The 17,203-nt window shown below is 53.7% G+C and overlaps 3 protein-coding genes across 17 annotated transcripts in view; 1 reads left to right on the forward strand and 2 right to left on the reverse strand.

Moving 5' to 3' along the window:
• The window catches only part of CLUAP1 (clusterin associated protein 1), a 32,643-nt gene extending 30,202 nt beyond the window's left edge, over positions 1–2,441 (reverse strand). The window contains exons 1-2 of one of the 9 annotated variants that reach the window (XM_032327948.1): positions 2,288–2,441; positions 1,885–2,068 (exon numbers count right to left, since the gene is read on the reverse strand). In XM_032327948.1, the coding sequence (XP_032183839.1) occupies positions 1,885–1,948 (64 nt within the window). In that variant the 5' untranslated portion in view covers positions 1,949–2,068; positions 2,288–2,441. The remainder of the gene's footprint in view (positions 1–1,884; positions 2,069–2,287) is intronic. The other 8 variants (XM_032327952.1, XM_032327951.1, XM_032327953.1 and 5 more) reach the window with 8 other exon arrangements.
• Positions 2,442–7,223: 4,782 nt separating this feature from the next.
• Positions 7,224–8,822, forward strand: C20H16orf90 (chromosome 20 C16orf90 homolog). 3 transcript variants are annotated; one of them, XM_032327981.1, is made up of 3 exons: positions 7,224–7,323; positions 7,858–8,211; positions 8,635–8,822. In XM_032327981.1, exons 1-3 carry the CDS (start codon positions 7,224–7,226, stop codon positions 8,790–8,792), a joined length of 612 nt encoding a protein of 203 aa, XP_032183872.1. In that variant the 3' UTR covers positions 8,793–8,822. The 3 variants fall into 3 exon arrangements, with proteins under 3 accessions (XP_032183872.1, XP_032183873.1, XP_032183874.1); XM_032327982.1 differs by having other exon boundaries at positions 7,232–7,357; XM_032327983.1 differs by having other exon boundaries at positions 7,232–7,327.
• NAA60 (N-alpha-acetyltransferase 60, NatF catalytic subunit) overlaps positions 7,808–17,203 on the reverse strand; it is a 30,039-nt gene continuing 20,643 nt past the window's right edge. For 2 of the 5 annotated variants that reach the window (XR_004281849.1, XR_004281848.1), the window contains 3 exons: positions 16,043–16,277; positions 14,661–15,008; positions 11,980–14,403 (listed from right to left, as the gene is read on the reverse strand). Coding sequence is in view for 1 of the 5 variants with exons in the window: in XM_032327980.1 (XP_032183871.1) it covers positions 14,852–15,008; positions 16,043–16,277 (392 nt within the window). In the remaining 4 variants the exon portion in view is untranslated. Of the gene's footprint in view, positions 9,351–11,979; positions 15,009–16,042; positions 16,278–17,203 lie in introns of those variants that run through there. The other 3 variants (XR_004281851.1, XR_004281850.1, XM_032327980.1) reach the window with 3 other exon arrangements.

A 17,203-nucleotide genomic window follows, 5' to 3' on the forward strand; every position in this document is an offset into this window, starting at 1 on the left:
AAATAAAAAAAAAAACTTAAAAATAAATAAATAAATAAATAAATAAATAAATAAAAAATGTTAAATGTAGGGCGCCTGGGTGGCTCAGTGGGTTAAGCCGCTGCCTTCGGCTCAGGTCATGATCTCAGGGTCCTGGGATCGAGGCCCGCATCGGGCTCTCTGCTCAGCAGGGAGCCTGCTTCCTCCTCTCTATCTCTCTGCCTGCCTCTCTGCCTGCTTGTGATCTCTCTCTGTCAAATAAATAAATAAATAAATCTTTAAAAAAAAAAAATGTTAAATGTTAACAGCGGTTACATTTAGGGGTGTTCATTTAGTACATTTAGTGGGGCAAAGTTCACCTGTCTGAGTTATTCTGGAGTTGGCTTTTTAATCTTATTTATTTATTTGAGACAGAGAGAGTGAGCATATAAGCAGGGGGAGAGGCAGAGGGCGAAGCAGACTCCCCACTGATCAGGGAGCCCATTGTGGGGCCAATCCCAGGACCCTGGGACCATGACCCGAGCCAAAGGCAGCGCTTCACCAACTGAGCCACCCGGGCGTCACAACTGCATTGTATTTAAAGAGATCTTGAAGAGACTGTTTGAACTATACAGAAATATTTTAATTCCTTTTATAAACCAGAACAAAAAACAATAATCTTGTTGAAACCGGAGGTTGTGGTGGTCACTACGCTTTAAAACAAAATGAGCAAATGAACACAACAAACATTTTTGTTTCCACAACATGCCAGGATCTGTTTTTGGTGTGCTTCTGGCTACAGAATGCCTGTTCCTGCTCTTCCTCGAGGTTCAAATGATCTCAACAACATTCGCAAAAAAGCTACCTGGGCACCGGAGGTTAGGCTGGATCTCACCAGGCAAGAGAAGATACAAGCAAAGTAAGAAGGGCACAGAGGACCTCGTCACTGTTTTCTGCGAAATGTGAGGAGAGTGATGGTTTATAAAGCAGCTTTCTTCCCACCACACTGCCTAAATACTTCTTCCTATTAAGCCGTAGTAGGGTCCCATTAATTCTGCAAAATGGGGACAATTGGACTATTATTTTTACTGTAAGTTGCACAAATGTATGGCATTCATTTAAGGTCACCCTCTTCCAGGCACAACTGCATTTAATGTCCCCTAGCAGAACCCTGGCCTCAGCCTGCCAAGGAGGAGAAACTCATCCCTACAACACACCGTCACCAAGAACCTTCAAATCCCAGAGGGCATAATTCACACCATGGTGCTACTAGGTGTGCCGATAAAATGTGATGTCTCTTCCCCTATATTTACATGGAAGAAAAAGAGCGATTCCTAACTGAAATGACAATCGTTAATGGTGAAATGTCCAGCAATTTGTTAGAAAACGGGCAGTAAAAACAGGCCTGGATGACAGCAACTTGACAATCACGTGCTACCCCTAAGCAGGTGGACCCAGGTGGCCCAAACACTTCAGATTCAGAAAATGCCGGCTCATGGAAAGCAAAGGATTTTGACTCACACAGTCCCACGTCTCCAACAGTGCTTTCCATCCAGTTCTAGCTGAGTGACTTAAAGAAAGCTGCTTGACCTCTCTGTGTCTCCAAGTCTTTCATGCAGGGATCACACTACCCACCTCACTGTGCAAGTGAGGACGAAAACCTGGTATTTACTGCAAAACACCTGGTGTGTAACAGATGCCCCCAAAGTAGCAGGAACCAATTCGGGTTATCTCCATCCCACGTCCCCACTCTCCCAGCACAGCCCCTTTAGGAACGACGCAGGCTCTGGAAGTGAGATAAACCGAATTCAAACTCCGGCGCCAGATCCCACCGCCTGGGTCCTAGGGTCGAGTTCCCTGCCCTCCCGGCCCGTTCCCGCTCTCCAAATATACAGTGGTTCAGGAGGCCAATAATACGTTGCACACCCATATACAGGAACTCCCTGGCAGATCGTAAAAACTCAAAACATGCCACACCCGCGACGGTCATTCACCAGTCCCCTCCGCGGTTTTGCTCGTTTTTCTGAGCTCTTCAGCTAACCCGACTCCGAATCGGTCTCAGCGTTTTCCAACACGGTAGCAAGCAGCCGCCTGTGGCCATGCAAGCCATCTAAAATTAGACAAAATTAACACTTCGGCTCCACAGCCGCCTAATCACATGCGGCCAGGGGCGCTCACAGCACCTCGCGCCAGGTCGTTGTGCTGACAAGGGGCGGGGGCGCTCGGCTTCGGGGGCGGCAGCGGCCAGGGACTCCCCGGGGCCGCACAGGCCCAAACGGGGAAGACTCGGGCGCGGACCCGCAGGGGAAAGCGGGCAGGGTGGCCTTACTGCGGAGTTCGCGGAAAGACATGGTGCTCTTAATCCCCCGTAGCCTGGCGTCTGGGCCGCGAGCCCCTCAGGGCTCACGGGTCTCTATGGCAACGCACGGAGGCTCGACGGCGCGCGGCTCGGGCCAAGCAGGAGGAGAGGCGAAACGGCCAGATCGCGCGCGTGCGCATGCGCGGGGGAGGGGCGAGTGGCTAGGGGTGTCAGGGGACGCCAAAGAAGCCTGACCCAGGCGAGCGGCTACGCGCCTCGCGGCATCTGGGTCCTCTTCGCACAGTGTGCAAACATACATTGGCACTGGCGGACACATTCTGAGCACCTACTACGTGCCTAACGCTGTGCTCGGCGCTCTACGTACTGCTGCTTATTTCTTCCTCAACTCCCCAGAATGTACGATAATGTCACGAAGCCGGGATTCCCTCCTGGGTCCTGTGCCCAGCATCTTTCTCCCCGGCCTGGGTAAATTCGCTGGCTTCGCCAGCAACCGAGACCCTCGAGAAACGGCAAAGTGATGAAGTGAGGCCGGGGATGTCAGAAGCAAAGACCCTGGATGCCCGCGGGGCGGCGATAGGCGGCCATGCGGCCACCGCGCAAGCGCAGCTCGCTTTGGCTTCACGACATGCCAGAAATCAGCTCGAGTCCTGGTTTGCCGGCGATTGTCCTGGCAACGGAGGCTCTTGGGGGCCCTTAAGAGGGTCAGTTGGTTAAACGTCTGCCTTGCACTTAGGTCATGGTTCCAGAGTCCTGGAATGGAGCCTCCTGTCCAGCTCCCTACTCAGAGGCTCCTGGAATGGAGCCTCCTGTCCTACTCCCTACTCAGAGGAGTCACCTACTCCCTCTCCTCCCTGCTCTTGTTCTCTCGCGCTCTCTCAGATAAAGAAAATATTTTTTCTTCTTTTTTTTTTTTAATAAGGACATCAGCTTATTCTTTTTAAAAAATTTTTAATTTTTTAAAGGTTTTATTTATGTAATTGACAAAAAGAGACAGCTAGAAAAGGAACACAGCCAGGGGAGTGGGAGAGGGAGAAGCAGGCTTCCAGCCAACCACGGAGCCCCATGCGGAGCTCAACTCAGAACGCTGGGATCATGACCTGTGCAGAAGGCAGACGCTTAACGATTGAGCCACCCAGGTGCCCCAATAAAATATTTTTTAAAAAAGATTTATTTGAGAGAGACCGAGACAGTGGGGTGGTGGTGGTCAAAAGGAGAAGCAGACTCCCTGCTGACCAGGGAGCCCCATGCGGACACTGGATGACACTGGATCGCAGGACTTAAGGATCATGACGTGTGCCAAAGGCAGTCGCTCAACCGAGCCACACAGGCACCCCTCAAATAAATAAAATCTTAATAAAAAATAATTTTTTAAAAATTTGACATAGACACAGAGGGAACACAACCAGGGGGAGTGGGAGAGGGAGGACGGAAGTACAAGCAACTAAAGAAATAACATAAAGTGAACCTCATCAAAACTGAAAATGTGGGGCACCTGGGTCACTCAGTGTTAAAGCCTCTGCCTTCCGCTCAAGTCATAACCTCAGAGTCCTGGGATCAAGCGCCACATCGGGCTCTCTGCTTGGCTTCCTCCCCTCTCTCTACCTGCCTCTCTGCCTACTGGTCTACCTACTCTATCAAGTAAATAAACAAAATCTTGGGGGAAAAAAACTGGAAAATGTGTGTGCCAGGAAAGACACTATCAAGAAGTGAAAAGACAGCCTCCAGAATGGGAGAAAATATTTATAAATTATGTATCTCATAAGTGTCCAGAATATATAAAGACACCTATAAACTCAATAAAAAGACAACCCAGTTTAAAAATGAATGAAAAACTTAAGACATTTCACTAAAAAAGATATACAAATGGTTAACAAGCACATGAAAAGATGTTCAACATCCTTAGTCATTAGGGGAATACAAATTTAAACCACAGTGAGATACTATTTCACTCCCACAAGGATAGCTATTAAAAAAAAATTTTAAGGGCGCCTGGGTGGCTCGGTTAGGCAACTGCCTTCAGCTCAGGTTTTGATTCTGGATTCCCAGGATCAAGTCCCACATCGGGCTCCCTGCTCAGCAGGGAGTCTGCTTCTCCCGCTGACCTCTCTCCTCTCATGCTCACTCTCTCTCTCTCTCAAATAAATAAGTAAAATCCTTAAAAAAATTTTTTAAAGGAAAATAATAAGTATTAATAAAAGTGTGGAGAAATTGGAACTCTTGAGCATTACTGGTGGGGATGTAAAATGGTGCAGCCACTATGGAAAACAGTTTGGCAGCTCCTCAAGTAGTTAAACACTGAATTATCATATGACACAATAATTGCACTCCCACCTATACACTGCTAAAAATTAAGAACAGGTTTTGTTTTTTTCTAAGATTTTATTTATTTATTTGAGAGACAGCATAAGCAGGGGCAGAGGAAGAGGGGCAGGCAGACTCCCCGCTGAGCAGGGAGGACAACATCGGGCTCCATCCCAGGACCCAGGGATCATGACCTGAGCTGAAGGCAGATGCCCAACTGATTGAGCCACCCAGGCACCCCAGTATGATTTCATTTATATAAAACTCTAGAAATATGCAAATCTACAGTGACAGAAACCAGAGCAATGTTCCCCTGAGTAGGAGTGGGGCACATAAAAACAGAGGTGACAGATTTGTTCTATTTTGATTGTAGTTTCTTGAAAGTGTATACTTATTAAAATATATTAAATTGCATGCTTTAAATATGGGCATTTTATATGTCAATAAAGCTGTTAAAAAATTAACATCCTAGGGGCACCTGGGTGGCTCAGTGGGTTAAAGCCTCTCTCTGCCTTTGACTCAGATCATGATCCCAGGGTTCTGGGATTGGGCCCTGCGCCTGGCTCTCTGCTAGCTGGGGAGTTTGCTTCCCCTCCTACCTCCTACCTCCCCCGCCCCCGCTTGCCTCTCTGCCTACTTGTGATCTCTCTCAAACAAACAAACAAACAAACAAATAAAATTAATAAATTAAGGTCCACGGCACCCAGCTGGCTCAGTCAGAGAACATGTGGCTCTTGATATCAGCGTCATGAGTTCCAGCACCACACTGTGTGCAGAGATTACTTAATTAACTTAAAAAAATGGAAAACCAAGAGAAGTGACTCTGGCTGCCGTCTCAGTGCTTCATTTGTGCTCTGCCGATTATAGTGGGTGGTGAGTATAGTGTCATGTAGTTAGCATCACGACCAAACTATAGAACAGCTCCATCACCCCAAAAATTCCTTTTCACCTAACTCCTCCTGGCAATCACTGATTTGTTTTTTGCCTTTCTCTTTTCATCTTATCCAGAATTTTCAGTTTTGATGAGGTCCAATTTATCTATTTTTTCTTTTGTTGCTTGTACTTCTGTTACCGTATCTAAGAAACCACTGCCAAATCCAGGGTCATGAAGATTTACCCCAGGTTTTCTTTTCTTTTCTTTTCTTTTTTAAGATTTTATTTATTTATCTGACAGACAGAGATCCCAAGTAGGCAGACAGGTAGGCAGAGAGAAGGGGGGGAAGCAGGCTCCCCACCGAGCAGAGAGCCCGATGCGGGGCTCGATCCCAGGACACTGAGATCATGACCTGAGCCGAAGGCAGAGGCCCAACCACTGAGCCACCTAGGCGCCCCAGCCCCAGGTTTTCTTTATATAGTTTTATCTCCTGCATTTGGGTCTTTGTTGGATTTTGAGTTAATGTTTGTATATGGGGTGAGGTAGGGGTCCAACTACATTCTTTTGGTTGTGGCTATCCGGTTGTCCCAGCACCACCTGTTGAAGGGACTATTTGTACCCCACTAAACGGTCTTGGTCCCCTTGTTGAAAATCAATTGACCACAGATGCATGACTTCATTTCTGGACTCTCCTTTTTATTACATTGGTTGAGATGTCGAGCCTTATACTCATTCCACACTGTTTTGGTTATTGTAGAATTAGAGTAAGTTTTGCAATCAGGGAAAAGGAATCTTCCAACTTTTTCTTTTTTGAGATTGTTTTTGGGTATTTGGCTTGCAATTCCACATGAATTTTAAGATCAGCTTTCCTGTTTCTGTCTAAAAGACTATTGGGATTCTGATACGGATTGCACTGAATTTGTAGATCATTTGGGGGAGTCTTGCTGTCTTAACAATGTTAAACCTTCAATCCATAAACAAGGATTTTGGGGGGTATTCGGGTATTCTATTTGTCAGTCTTTTTTTTCTAGCTGTTTTGTAGTTTTCAATGTTATCTTGTACCTCCTTAAATTTATTTGTTTTATTCTTTTTGTTCCTTGCTAGTACATAAAAATACAATTTTTTGAGTGGATCTTATATCCTGTAACTAATAAGCTGGTTTCTCTCTACTGGTTTTTACCAGCTCAAAGCAGCTTTGTTTTTACATGTGAGTTAATGTTTTCCCTACATGAGAGCACGTCATCTGTGAATGAGGAGAGGTGAAAGTTTAACTTTTGAAGAAACTGTCTCCCAAAGCAGTGGTACCACTTTACATTCCCCTCAGCAGTACACAAGAGCTCCGGTTCTTCCACATCCTAATACTTGGTATGACCCACATGATACCCCATCATCTATTTATAGGGCAACAGACAGTGTAATTTCAGAAAAATTAAGTGACTTGCTCAGCTACCCTGAACCACCTCCTCAGGAGGCTCAAAGCACTGGCTCAGATCTCACTAAGTCTGTGTCCCTAAAGCCTCATTTCCCACCCATGGAGGAGCAAACTGAGACCCCAAGAGGTCACCCTGGGAGTGACTTTCCAGCCTGCAAGAGCTGAGTCTATTTTGTGTAGCTTGTCCCAAGTCAGAGGATCAGGGACCTCCCCTAGGGTTCCACCCCCTTCCCTTGCCCTCTACCCACCCTGCTCCAGCCCTAGGCAGCATCCCCTCCCAAACTTGGGAGTCCAGGAAGGCTGGGAGTCTTCCGTTTGACATCATAGAGCTGGTTGCCATGGGAGACCTGCAGACCCAGGTGGGGGAGAGCAGAGCCCTGCTGCACAGGAGGCCCAGCCGCTCCTCCCCCACCACGCTGGCCCTCCATGGAAGCCTTGGTCTGTGCGTTCTCTGAGCTGCGCATAAGAGAAGGTGCCGGGCTGCAGGGAGGAGTGGCAGGAGGAGAGATGCACTCCTATCCTGACCTGGGCCCAAAGCCACCAGTGGCCTCAGGGACATGCATGCTTGGGAGAGGGGAATGGCCACTGGTCTAGGCTGTGTAACCCTGGACTGTGTGATCCCGGACCCACTGCAGTTTCTATACTGACACCAGAATGCTCTTTCTAGGGTAGGGGGAAGAAAGGGGTGGTAGAAAAGGCTTGAATACTGAAAGAGCTCTTTCTGTCACGATCTCAGGCTTCTCAGACCTTCCTGTTGGTTGGGAAAGGGAAGAGGAGTAGTATGTGTGTGTTGGGTGCGGGGTGTTGGTGGGAGGCTGGGGACTGCACCCATCTGACGGAAAGGTAGAGTGAGGCTCAGCAAGTCTCAGGTAGTGCCCATCACACCAGCTGGTCTTAGAGCATGTGACTGTGTTCTCCCTTCTTGGCTGTTGCGGCCTGCCAGCCACCACCCTCCTGCTCTCCCCTCTGCAGATGCAGTGAGCTGGGCCCGAGGACATCCCAGCCACCCCGACACACCACCCAACATCTACGAGGGGGGGCTGGGGGCCCAGCAGCAGCAGTGCCCCAGTGCCCAGGGAAGCAAACCCAAGAACTTCCGGCTGCGCCACCTCCGGGGCCTGGCTCTCTACCTGCCAGGCCACATGCAGGCTGCTGGCCAGTGTGAGAGCCACTGGCTAGGCCGGCTCATGGCCAGGGGCTGCCTCCCACAGCCTGAGAGCATGGCCTGGCCCCTAGACCTGCCACAGGGGACTCTGGGCTCCGTTAACAGCCATTGCTCAGCCCTTCTGGAAGCTCCAGTGCCCAGGGACAGCCTGGGAAATACAGGTAAGCACCTGTCCGGGTGACGCAGGGCTGGAGACAGGAGGGAACGACTCAGGGAAGGGTTGGCTGAGGACTCAGGTGGACAGAGATGGGCCCTTCTTCATTCCCAAGGTTCCGGGGTTCCTGTCCCAGCTCTGCACTCAACGAAGGACCTTGGACAGCTCCCCACCATCACCCCTGCTGTCCCCAGCTTCAGTGTGCCCATTTATAAAATGAGGGGGTGGTTAGACAAGGGTCCTTTCAGCTTGAACCATCTGTTTCCTCCTCCTTCCTCCCTCCCTCATGGGCTCTCTTTCAGGAGAATTCCCCCTCCCTTCCTATTTTGAAGAATGCCTGGTTCTGGGGGTTGAGGAGGGGTTTGTAGGATAGCCTGGCAGCCTCCACTTGGGTCCCTCTGAATGATTTGTCTCTCCCTACTTTCCTCAGCTTCCAGTTCCAGCATGGACCCAGCCAAGGGTGTCCCCTCCCAGCTGGGTCCCTCCGAAGGCTTGGGGCTCAGATCCAAGAGGTCCTGGGGGGCCTCAGAGGAGTCCACATGTCCCTTATGCAAGCGAACCCGCTCTGGGGCTCTGGAGAGACCATAGGGATCTGAGTGCCAAGCCTGGCTGTCCCAGCTGTGGACAGGAGGAAAAAGGATGGCTCAGGAGGAGGCAGGCTCAGGAGGAGGCAGGAAGGGCTCAGTCCCTACCGGCAGTCGTCCCACACTGAGACACCCCAGCAGCTGCCCAGCACCAGAGCTTGGGCTAGCCTCAGGAAGAAGACTTAAGGGGGGGGAGGGAGGAGGAAGTCCTTCAGGAGGAACAGAAAAAATAGAAGCCCTTGCAGCCTGCTCCAGCTCAGGTTGGCCACTTGTCCCTGGGAGGCCAGGCTGAGCGGAGATTTAGGCCCCAAGAGGCCGGGGAGCCCGCAGGTCTAATTTCAATAAAAGCCAAGGCCTGCACCTTCTTGTCCCTGGGTCTGTCTGTGGCGAGGTCAATGCAGAGAAAGAGCCTCTTGGAGCACCTGCCATCTGTGTTGAGAGTGAATTTCCGGGTTGATGCCAGGGAAGATCCAAGGTGCTGCCGGTGTTGGTTCCGAAGTGAACGTCCTTCTCTGGCGGGGGAAACTCCTCGAAGTCTTCCTGGATGTACATCTCAACAGACCTAAATGCAAGCCACGCCATCTAGCTGAGACCGCGGAGGACAAACGAAGCAGGCCGGGTGTAGGGAGGGTGCCGGGGAAGACAGCAAGCTCTCCACCCAGGCGGAAATGTTGGCCTGAACCCCATGCCACCACTCACAGTCCTTGGTTTAGTTCACTGCCCCTTGGGGGACCCCTGGCTGCCCTGTCCCTCCACGCAGGATGGGTACAGTCCTTCTCCCAGGCAGGCTGGTCTCCAGGCATGTACAGTTTGGACTCCTCTGTACCAAGGTGTCTCAACTTTGACTCTGCTGACATTTGGGTCTGGATCTTTCTGCTGGGGCTGCCATCCTGTGCGTTGTAGTATGTCCCCCAGTGTGATAATCAGGTGTCTCCAGACAGTGTCAATGTCCTCTGGGCAGGTGTGTGTGTGTGTGTGTGTGAGAATCACTCTGGTTGAAATCCCCTGTTCTATATCACTAGACCTCAGCCTGGGGGGACAGGATGGGATGTCCTGGGTTTGTCTCAGTGCCCCACACTGTGTGTGTGGCTGACTTCCAGTCCCAACAGCCCAGGTCAGCCTGTGGCTGAGCCGGCCCCACCAGGGGCTCCAGGCAAATCAGGTGATGATGTCGAGGACACTCTGGACACCTGGACAGCTGGGTTCCTTTCAGATGGAGAGGAATAATCCATAAGGTCCCCTCCCAGCCCTTGTACCCTGGTCTCATTTTGGAGGTCCCTGGGGGATTTTCAGGTGGTTACAGTGTGGCTGTGGCCTTGGGCGGTGGGAGCCTGAGTTGCAGCAGCCAGAGAACAGCCCTAGAAGGAGGACTGATGAGAGATGTTGAATGCTCCAGCTGGGATCGGGACAGGGACATAGTCACTCAGCAGGTCCACCAGATGATCCACTTGAGGGGATGACAAAAAGGGTGTCTCCTCCGTCTGCCACAACACCTACTGCCTCAGAAGACCAAGGCCAGGTAGGATGAAGACAGAAGCTAGGGAGGCTGTCCCAGGCACTGGGCAGAAATGAGATCTTGCCAGAAGCCACAGTATGTAGTCCATGTAGATAGTCAGAGGTGCAATCCCTTCACTTTTGGAGGAAGCTATGAGGCTCAGAGGGGAGCAGAGGCCACTCCACAGTCCAGATCCTGGGACACCCAGGCTGTGGTCAGTGGCCACTGTGCTGGCCTCTAATGTGTGTGTCCCAGTATCTGGCTCATGGAGTCCCCCTCCCCTCACCTTGAATTGGGACTGGCTCAAGGTTTTGTTTGACCAACAGAATGTGGCCCCACTAGGGGCTCCAGGCAGATCTGGCCTGAAGGATGCCTGGCAGCTTCCAGTGTGTGCACTGGGGGAGGCCCGTCTCACATGATGGGAAACCAGGTCAGTCCGGGGGAGGCCATATGGAGGGAGCCACAGCCAGAGCCACAGCCAAGCTCTGGGCCCTCCTGGAGCGATTCATGGGCCCCAGCCCTTCCGTGGGGAAGAGTGCTGCAGCAGACAAGCTGGATCCAAAGAGAACTCGCTGGGCTGACCTCTACACAGTTCCTCCCTCGACCTCCCAAGACTTTCTTGAAAAATACTCTGTGAGAGGCTGAGAGCGAAGCCATAGTCCCAGTGTCCTGGGGCCCAGGAGCTGACGTGAAGGAACATCCCAGACCAGCAGACACTCGTGGAAATGTGCACTCACTACCCTGGGGACACCGTGCCCTTGAAGCCCACTTCGGGGAGGCCGTCCTGGGAAGGCACAGCTGTGTTCAGGGCAAGGCTCAACCACGAGCCCCATCCTCCCGGGGACAAGCTGACAGTCGGCCACACAGCCGGGCAAGGGCCCCAGCGAGTCCGCTACTTACTCCTGAAGCTGGCCCAGCGGCACAGAGGGAACCACACCAACATTAGTAACCTGGGTGTGACTTGCCGGCACCAGGGACGCTGCTCGGTGGCCCTTGTGGGCTATCAACCCCTCCTCTGCCCCGGGGGCTCCCCCACGCCCAGCTCTGCAGGTGCCTCTGCCCTGTGCCCCAGGGATGGCTGCCTGGATCATGCCCGACCCCCGGGGAGCAGCACACATGGGCTCTGGAAGGGTCCCAGCCTGGGCTGGGCTCTCCGGCCACCATGCACGTGCTGAGTCGCTGTGAGCTAACTCACAGTTCCTGAACCAGTCTTCATCTGCCCAATGGAGTGGCAAACAAGACCTCCTTCCCCAGAGTGGCCAGAAGCTCTGAGGAGAGACTGGTGGAAACCCCTGGCCCCAGACTTGGCCCAGCCAGAGGAACCCTCCCCCAGGCTCCCATGCTGCGGCCCAGAGTCCCCACCTGACAACTGAGTTGAGTCCCCTGTGGAACCTTCTCTAAGCCAGGACAGTGCCTCGTGACAGGACCAGGCCCTAGCTAAGGCCATGAGCTGCCGAGAGATCCCCGAACCGTTGGTGGCCACTGAGGGCCTTCTGCTCTCAGAGCCTGGTGCGCTGCTCAGCTCTAGAACTGCTTCCCCACCACTGTGTTCTTCGGCAGATGAGGCAAAAGCAGTCAGCCCTTTCAGCTGGAAGCCCTCCCTGGAACTTGACAGTGGACAAACAGCTCCTGATCTGCCCTTAGCCACAGAGCTGGGGCCCAAAGTGTGGCGGCCTAGCACTGGAAAGACAAGATGTGACCAATTAAAGTCTGTTTATTTATAATGAGACAAAACACTACAATCTGTTCAACACTGGGCTGGACACTGCAGTGATTGGGGGCACGGAGGGAAGGGCAGGGCAAGGCCTCTGAGCTCGATTATGAATGTCCAAGGCAAAACCTTCCAGAAGACTCTTCCTGACCCCTCGGGGCAGAAATAAAAATCACACAGTCACCGTTGATTCAGATGAGAGAGAACACCAAGCTGGGCCTCAGCATGTCGCCAAGGTCAGTGCAGAGGTGGGGACAGGTCAGCGAGCCGGGGACCTGTCCCTGAGGGGGGACACCGCCAGTCAGAAGGTGGTTGGAGGAGGAAAAGTGCTTCCCCGGCCCAGGGCTCGCCCTCCTCTTTCTCCCACCCGGAGAGTGGAGGCGGCTCCAGGCTGGGAAGTTCTGGGGGAGGGGAGCATGGCAGTCACTCGGCCCTCGGCCCTCAGCCTGGTTGCTTCCCCCTTCTCCTGCCCTAAGGCCGGCGCACCGCGGCCATGGCTCCATGACACTGCAGCAACACTGGGCATGACTGCCACCCCCCTCTACTGCAGAGGGCAGGGCAGGCGGCAAGCAGCAGTGGGGGTGGGGGTAAGGGTGACGCCAGAAGCGAGTGATGTTCGCACGCACACTTCTTGGCTCTGACAGCCTCTCCTGTCTCTGCCCCTGCGGGCTGAGGGGCCGCAAGGCACGTGATGGCCCCCAGCCCCAAAGGCCGGGCCCCATTGGATCCAGAGCACTCGACTTCCTCCTGTCTTCATCTTGGGAGCTGTAGCTCATGGACTTGGGGGCTGGGGAGGGGACCCCCGGGAACCTCACTGCCCCTGTCCTCAGCCCAGCTCTGGGGGAAGCTCAGGTGAGCCAACACCTGCCATCTAATAGGCAGATCCACGCTCCCGAAGACAGTGAGAAGCCCTCAGCAGGAGGGCACTGGAGGACTTGACCTCCCGAGTCAGGGTCTAAGCCCCCGAGTATAAGGGCCTGCTTAGCCAGAGCGAGCCATTTTATTGTTTATGCAGAAAACTTAGATTGAACCTGCCCCTTCCCCCAAGAGGAAAGCGCTTAGAAACAGAACCGATGAAATACGGCCAAATAGCCCCAATAACAGACCGCAGATACCAGGACATGTCAGGCTGAGCAGAGATAACGGAGCCCAGATACAGGGACGTGTTCGGCCAGGTGGAGATGTCTAATCAAGTGAAAGTGCATGTATTACCCGCCAAGAAGTGTGAGCCCCGCCTTTTAGGCACCAGACAAAGGCGCCAATTCTAGCCAAGGTTATAGGCTGAATCAAATAACTACTATAGGGTGAACTGTAATTCAACTGGCCACCTGTATATGGCCAGGCTCAACCACATGGCCTTTACTCTATAAAAGTTAGTCTGTGAGGCTGGGAGGGGTCCCCTCTTTGCAAGAGACGGCCCTGGCCGATCAGTTTGATTCTTGATGCTTGGTGCGAAATAAAACTTTGCTTGACCTTCGCTTTCTATCAGTCTCGCTCCTTTGACCATGGACCCAACACGAGCTCTGTGCTTGGGTGAAAAGCCTCTGGGCTCTGTCCACCAAGCGACAGCCCCTCACAGAGAGGCAGGGGCTGCTCCCCCCACCCCAGGCTTCTGCGGGCTGGTTTTGGACAAGGATCTGGTATTCCCTTTCACCCCCTTGTTGTTCTGAGGCTCCCCTGTCTTTAGGGTGAGGTCTGTCCCTACCACCTGGGTTCCTCCCTTCCAATGAAAGTTCACTCCGGCTTTGGAGAAAGGAGCTAGAAGGAACCGGCAGCGGAGGGGAAGAAATCAGAGGGGAAAGAGACCACAGTGAATGCCGCCACACCCCAGCCGGCCAGCAGGGCTGGCGCACGTGCGTGAAGGCGGGACCAGGGCGCACGCAGGCAGATGCGGCGGTTTCCGGAGGTTACCAGAAAAGGAAAGAGGGCTGGAAGAGCCTGTGGGAAAGAAGAGGGGAGCAGGGGTGAAGGGCCCCAGGGAGATGTCCTGCTCTAGCCTGGAGCATGAGCCCTCCAGGCCCGGAGTCCTTCCCAGTCTGCACACAAATCAAGGCACAGATGGGGGAATCCAGCCCAGGTGGTCGTGCAGTGCCGCTGCGTGAGTCCCCCCCAGCACCCAAGTGCTCTGGGCTGCGTCCGTGCACCAGGGTGTGGGCCTGGCAGTCCGTGTGACTCCTTGTGGCTTGGAAGTCTGAGAGATAGCTCTCTGTGGCACTCATGACCTCAGAAGTGGGCACATCTGAGCAGAGCTCTGGTTTACCAGGCACCTGCCCCAAGCAACTGCTGCCAAAGCAGACCTGGGTGCTCGGCCACGATGCAGAAGGAGGGCAGCTGAGTGGTTGGGGCCGGCGGGAGGAGGAGCTTGATTTTTTGGTGCCTTCTCCATTTTTGAACCACGTGAATGCATTCCTGTTTAAAATGTAGTTCAGGAAGTGAAAAGACAGAAGTCTGGCCAAGGGCTCAAGGACTCAGTTTCCCTTCCTGAAGTTTCTGAAAGTCAGTCAGGCTACCTCAGCTCTTGGGACCACTTCCCAACATCCCGGTGCCTGAAGTGCCACTCAGGCCCTCCTGTTTTTACAGATGAGGGCGGCACGGGCTTCATTTCCTGGTACCACCATCCCACGGGGCTCTGCTCCCCTCTCCCCATGCCACCCGCTCCCACGTACCTGTCAGAGACCAGGTGTGCCCGCGACGCTCTGCTCTGAGCCTGCGTAGCACCGGGCCTGCAGCTGGGGCAAGCCAACGGGCCCGGCAAAGGGTCACCGGCTCCTCTGCAGATGACAGAAGTCCAACAGCCAGGAAGGCGGTTCTGCGGGGTGCCGGAGGGCAGGGCCTGCTGGCGGCTGCCCAGCTGGCATCACATGGTCCGGCTGTAGGCAATGCCTCCCTTGCTGGAGATGCCAGACCACGGCAGGAAGCTGCAGAGCAGGCTGTGGGCCTGACGGTAGATCCTGTGCGGGATGGAGCAAGGGCTCAGGTTGGCTAGCGCAGAGCCCAGGTGTTGGATGTAGTCCGTGGGGCTCCGTTAAGGAAGACTCCGACTTGCCTGGCCTGCCCACGCACCCCTGGGTGGCACCGTCAGCAGGGGCCCACACGGTCATCTGCAGGACTGTGTGCAGATGCCACACCGTTTCTGAAGGACACCCAAAGCTCCGGAGAGTCTTTCAGCTGGAGGGTCCTCTGCTGTGCCAAACAAGCAAGGGTGGCACGCGGTGCAAGAGGACCTTCTGGCGAGGCCTCAGGCACAGGGACACCTGGACCAAAGCTGGCAGACGGGGACTGTGGGCTGGGGCGACAGGTATGCTGGAAGAGCAAGCGTTCCCAGTTCACTCCCACACTCAGTCATCAGAAGGCAGGGCCCTGTCCCTGGGACAAGGAGGGGGGTCCCATCTTCACAGGGACTAGGAGGCCTGCAGGGTCTGGGGCCATGCTTCTCCCTCCTGTTTACTCCCCCATGACATGACTAAATCATTGCCTCCCCCGGTTCATTCCTTGCATGCTGACAGAGTGTCAGGGGCCACACCCTCCATCAGGGAGTCTCCCAGCCTCCCTTCTTCCTATCCTGGCCCAGAGAGGGCTAAAGAGGAGAGAGTAGGGGAGGAACACAGCTATAGGTCACAGGCCTCAGGAAAGAAAGGTCTGAACCCAAGTGATCCAAACAGCCAGCAATTCTCTTCGCCCCACTGTGTGTCTTCTCCCCAGCCCGAACAAGGCCTGCTGCGGGCAGGGGCTGGTCTGCTGGGCTCACAAGTGTCTCTCCTGCGCGCCCGGAGCAGGAGGCTCTCCATTGCTATTTGGTGGGTGGGTGGGTGGACCACGGGCTGAGAGTGTTAAAGCCCACAGCTCATGCCAGCTGAAGTCTGAGGAACACTGAGCACAACCAGATATACCCACAGCACCACCTGGTCAGGAAAAACGCGTCCCGTGAGCTTGGCCTTGTGAATCATGTGAAGGCAACGCGGCTCCATCTGGCATGTGGGCCCTGCCCCTGCAAGTCACCCTTGAGGCTGGGAAGCCGCATCCCTCACCCCCGAGAAGTAAAGGATATAGGATTGTCCAGGGAGGATGGCCGCCGTTGATGTAGAGCACATAGGTGAAGCCATCTTTGAGGACCCCTCGGATGGAGTAATAATAGGGGAGATAGTGATGTTGCTTAAAGTCTCTGTTTTCATAGAAGTTTATTGCTGTGTTGTTGGTGGTGAGGACATGCAGGTAGATGGCTTTGCAGTGGTCTTGGGCGGTGGTTGATATGTGATCCTTCAAACTCTCAAGTAAAAGGGAACCTGCAGGAGAAGGGGTGACAGTCACACACAGCAGGACAGGCTGGCAGGGCGCATGAAGCAGACAAAGAAGCGACCTTGCCAGACATGTCTACACATCTCCCTGCCACTATACCGAAGATGGAACTCCCAAAACCACCCGGTCAAAGCCCCTAAAATCCCAAAGCCAGATGGGGCTCGTCTGCAGCACACTGTCGGGCATCTGGAACCATACACAGGGGCCAGGGAGTTCCCTTGAAGGGGCTGGGCCCAGGGAGGAGACGCACTAAACTCTCCTCTGACGGAAAGAGCAAACTCGAGCCCTGGAAAAGGCAGACCAGGCAGGCCTGGGTCACACAGGAAGACCGCTGCCTACTGGCCGGGTGGCAGAGTGGAGGGAACCTGGAGACAGGCCTGGGCACAGCTCCCAGCATGCAGTGGACGTCTGATAAACGGCAGCTGGACTGTTTTTTTCTCTTTTTTAAAAGATTTTATTTGTTTGTCAGATAGTGAGAAGGAGAGAGCACAAGCAGGGGGAGTGGCAGGAGGAAGAAGAAGCATGCTCCCTGCTGAGCAGGGAGCCCAATGTGAGACTTGACCTCAGGATCCCTCATGATCTCAGGGATCACGACCTGAGCTGAAGGCAGACGCTTAACCGACTGAGCCCCCCAGGCGTCCCTGGGACTATTTTTCTATCCTTAATCAAGAACACTTTGGGACCAAACATAAGTCGTGTGTGGTGGCAGGTGTGCTGAGAGGGGCCCATTCCCCAGAGACCTGACGGTGGGTGCAAACGGCGCAGGTTGAAGGCCCATGGACTGGTGGTGGGGCAGGAGGCTGAACGTCCTTGCAGGACGGGGGGGACGAGGGACATTTATGGGCTGGTCATCGGCACATGGGAAATGACTGGACAGGGAGGCTGGAGCAGACGTGGCGTGCCCTCGAGCCCG

Source organism: Mustela erminea, chromosome 20, assembly GCF_009829155.1.
Source record: "Mustela erminea isolate mMusErm1 chromosome 20, mMusErm1.Pri, whole genome shotgun sequence".
Classification (NCBI taxonomy): Eukaryota; Metazoa; Chordata; class Mammalia; order Carnivora; family Mustelidae; genus Mustela; species Mustela erminea.

Coding starts and splice junctions, on each gene's coding strand:
- C20H16orf90 (XM_032327981.1), top strand. CDS start 7,224: ATGGGAGACCTGCAGACCCAGGTGGGGGAGAGCAGAGCCCTGCTGCAC. Junction 7,324..7,857: donor GGCCCTCCATGGAAGCCTTG/GTCTGTGCGTTC, acceptor TCCCCTCTGCAG/ATGCAGTGAGCTGGGCCCGA. Junction 8,212..8,634: donor GGACAGCCTGGGAAATACAG/GTAAGCACCTGT, acceptor TACTTTCCTCAG/CTTCCAGTTCCAGCATGGAC.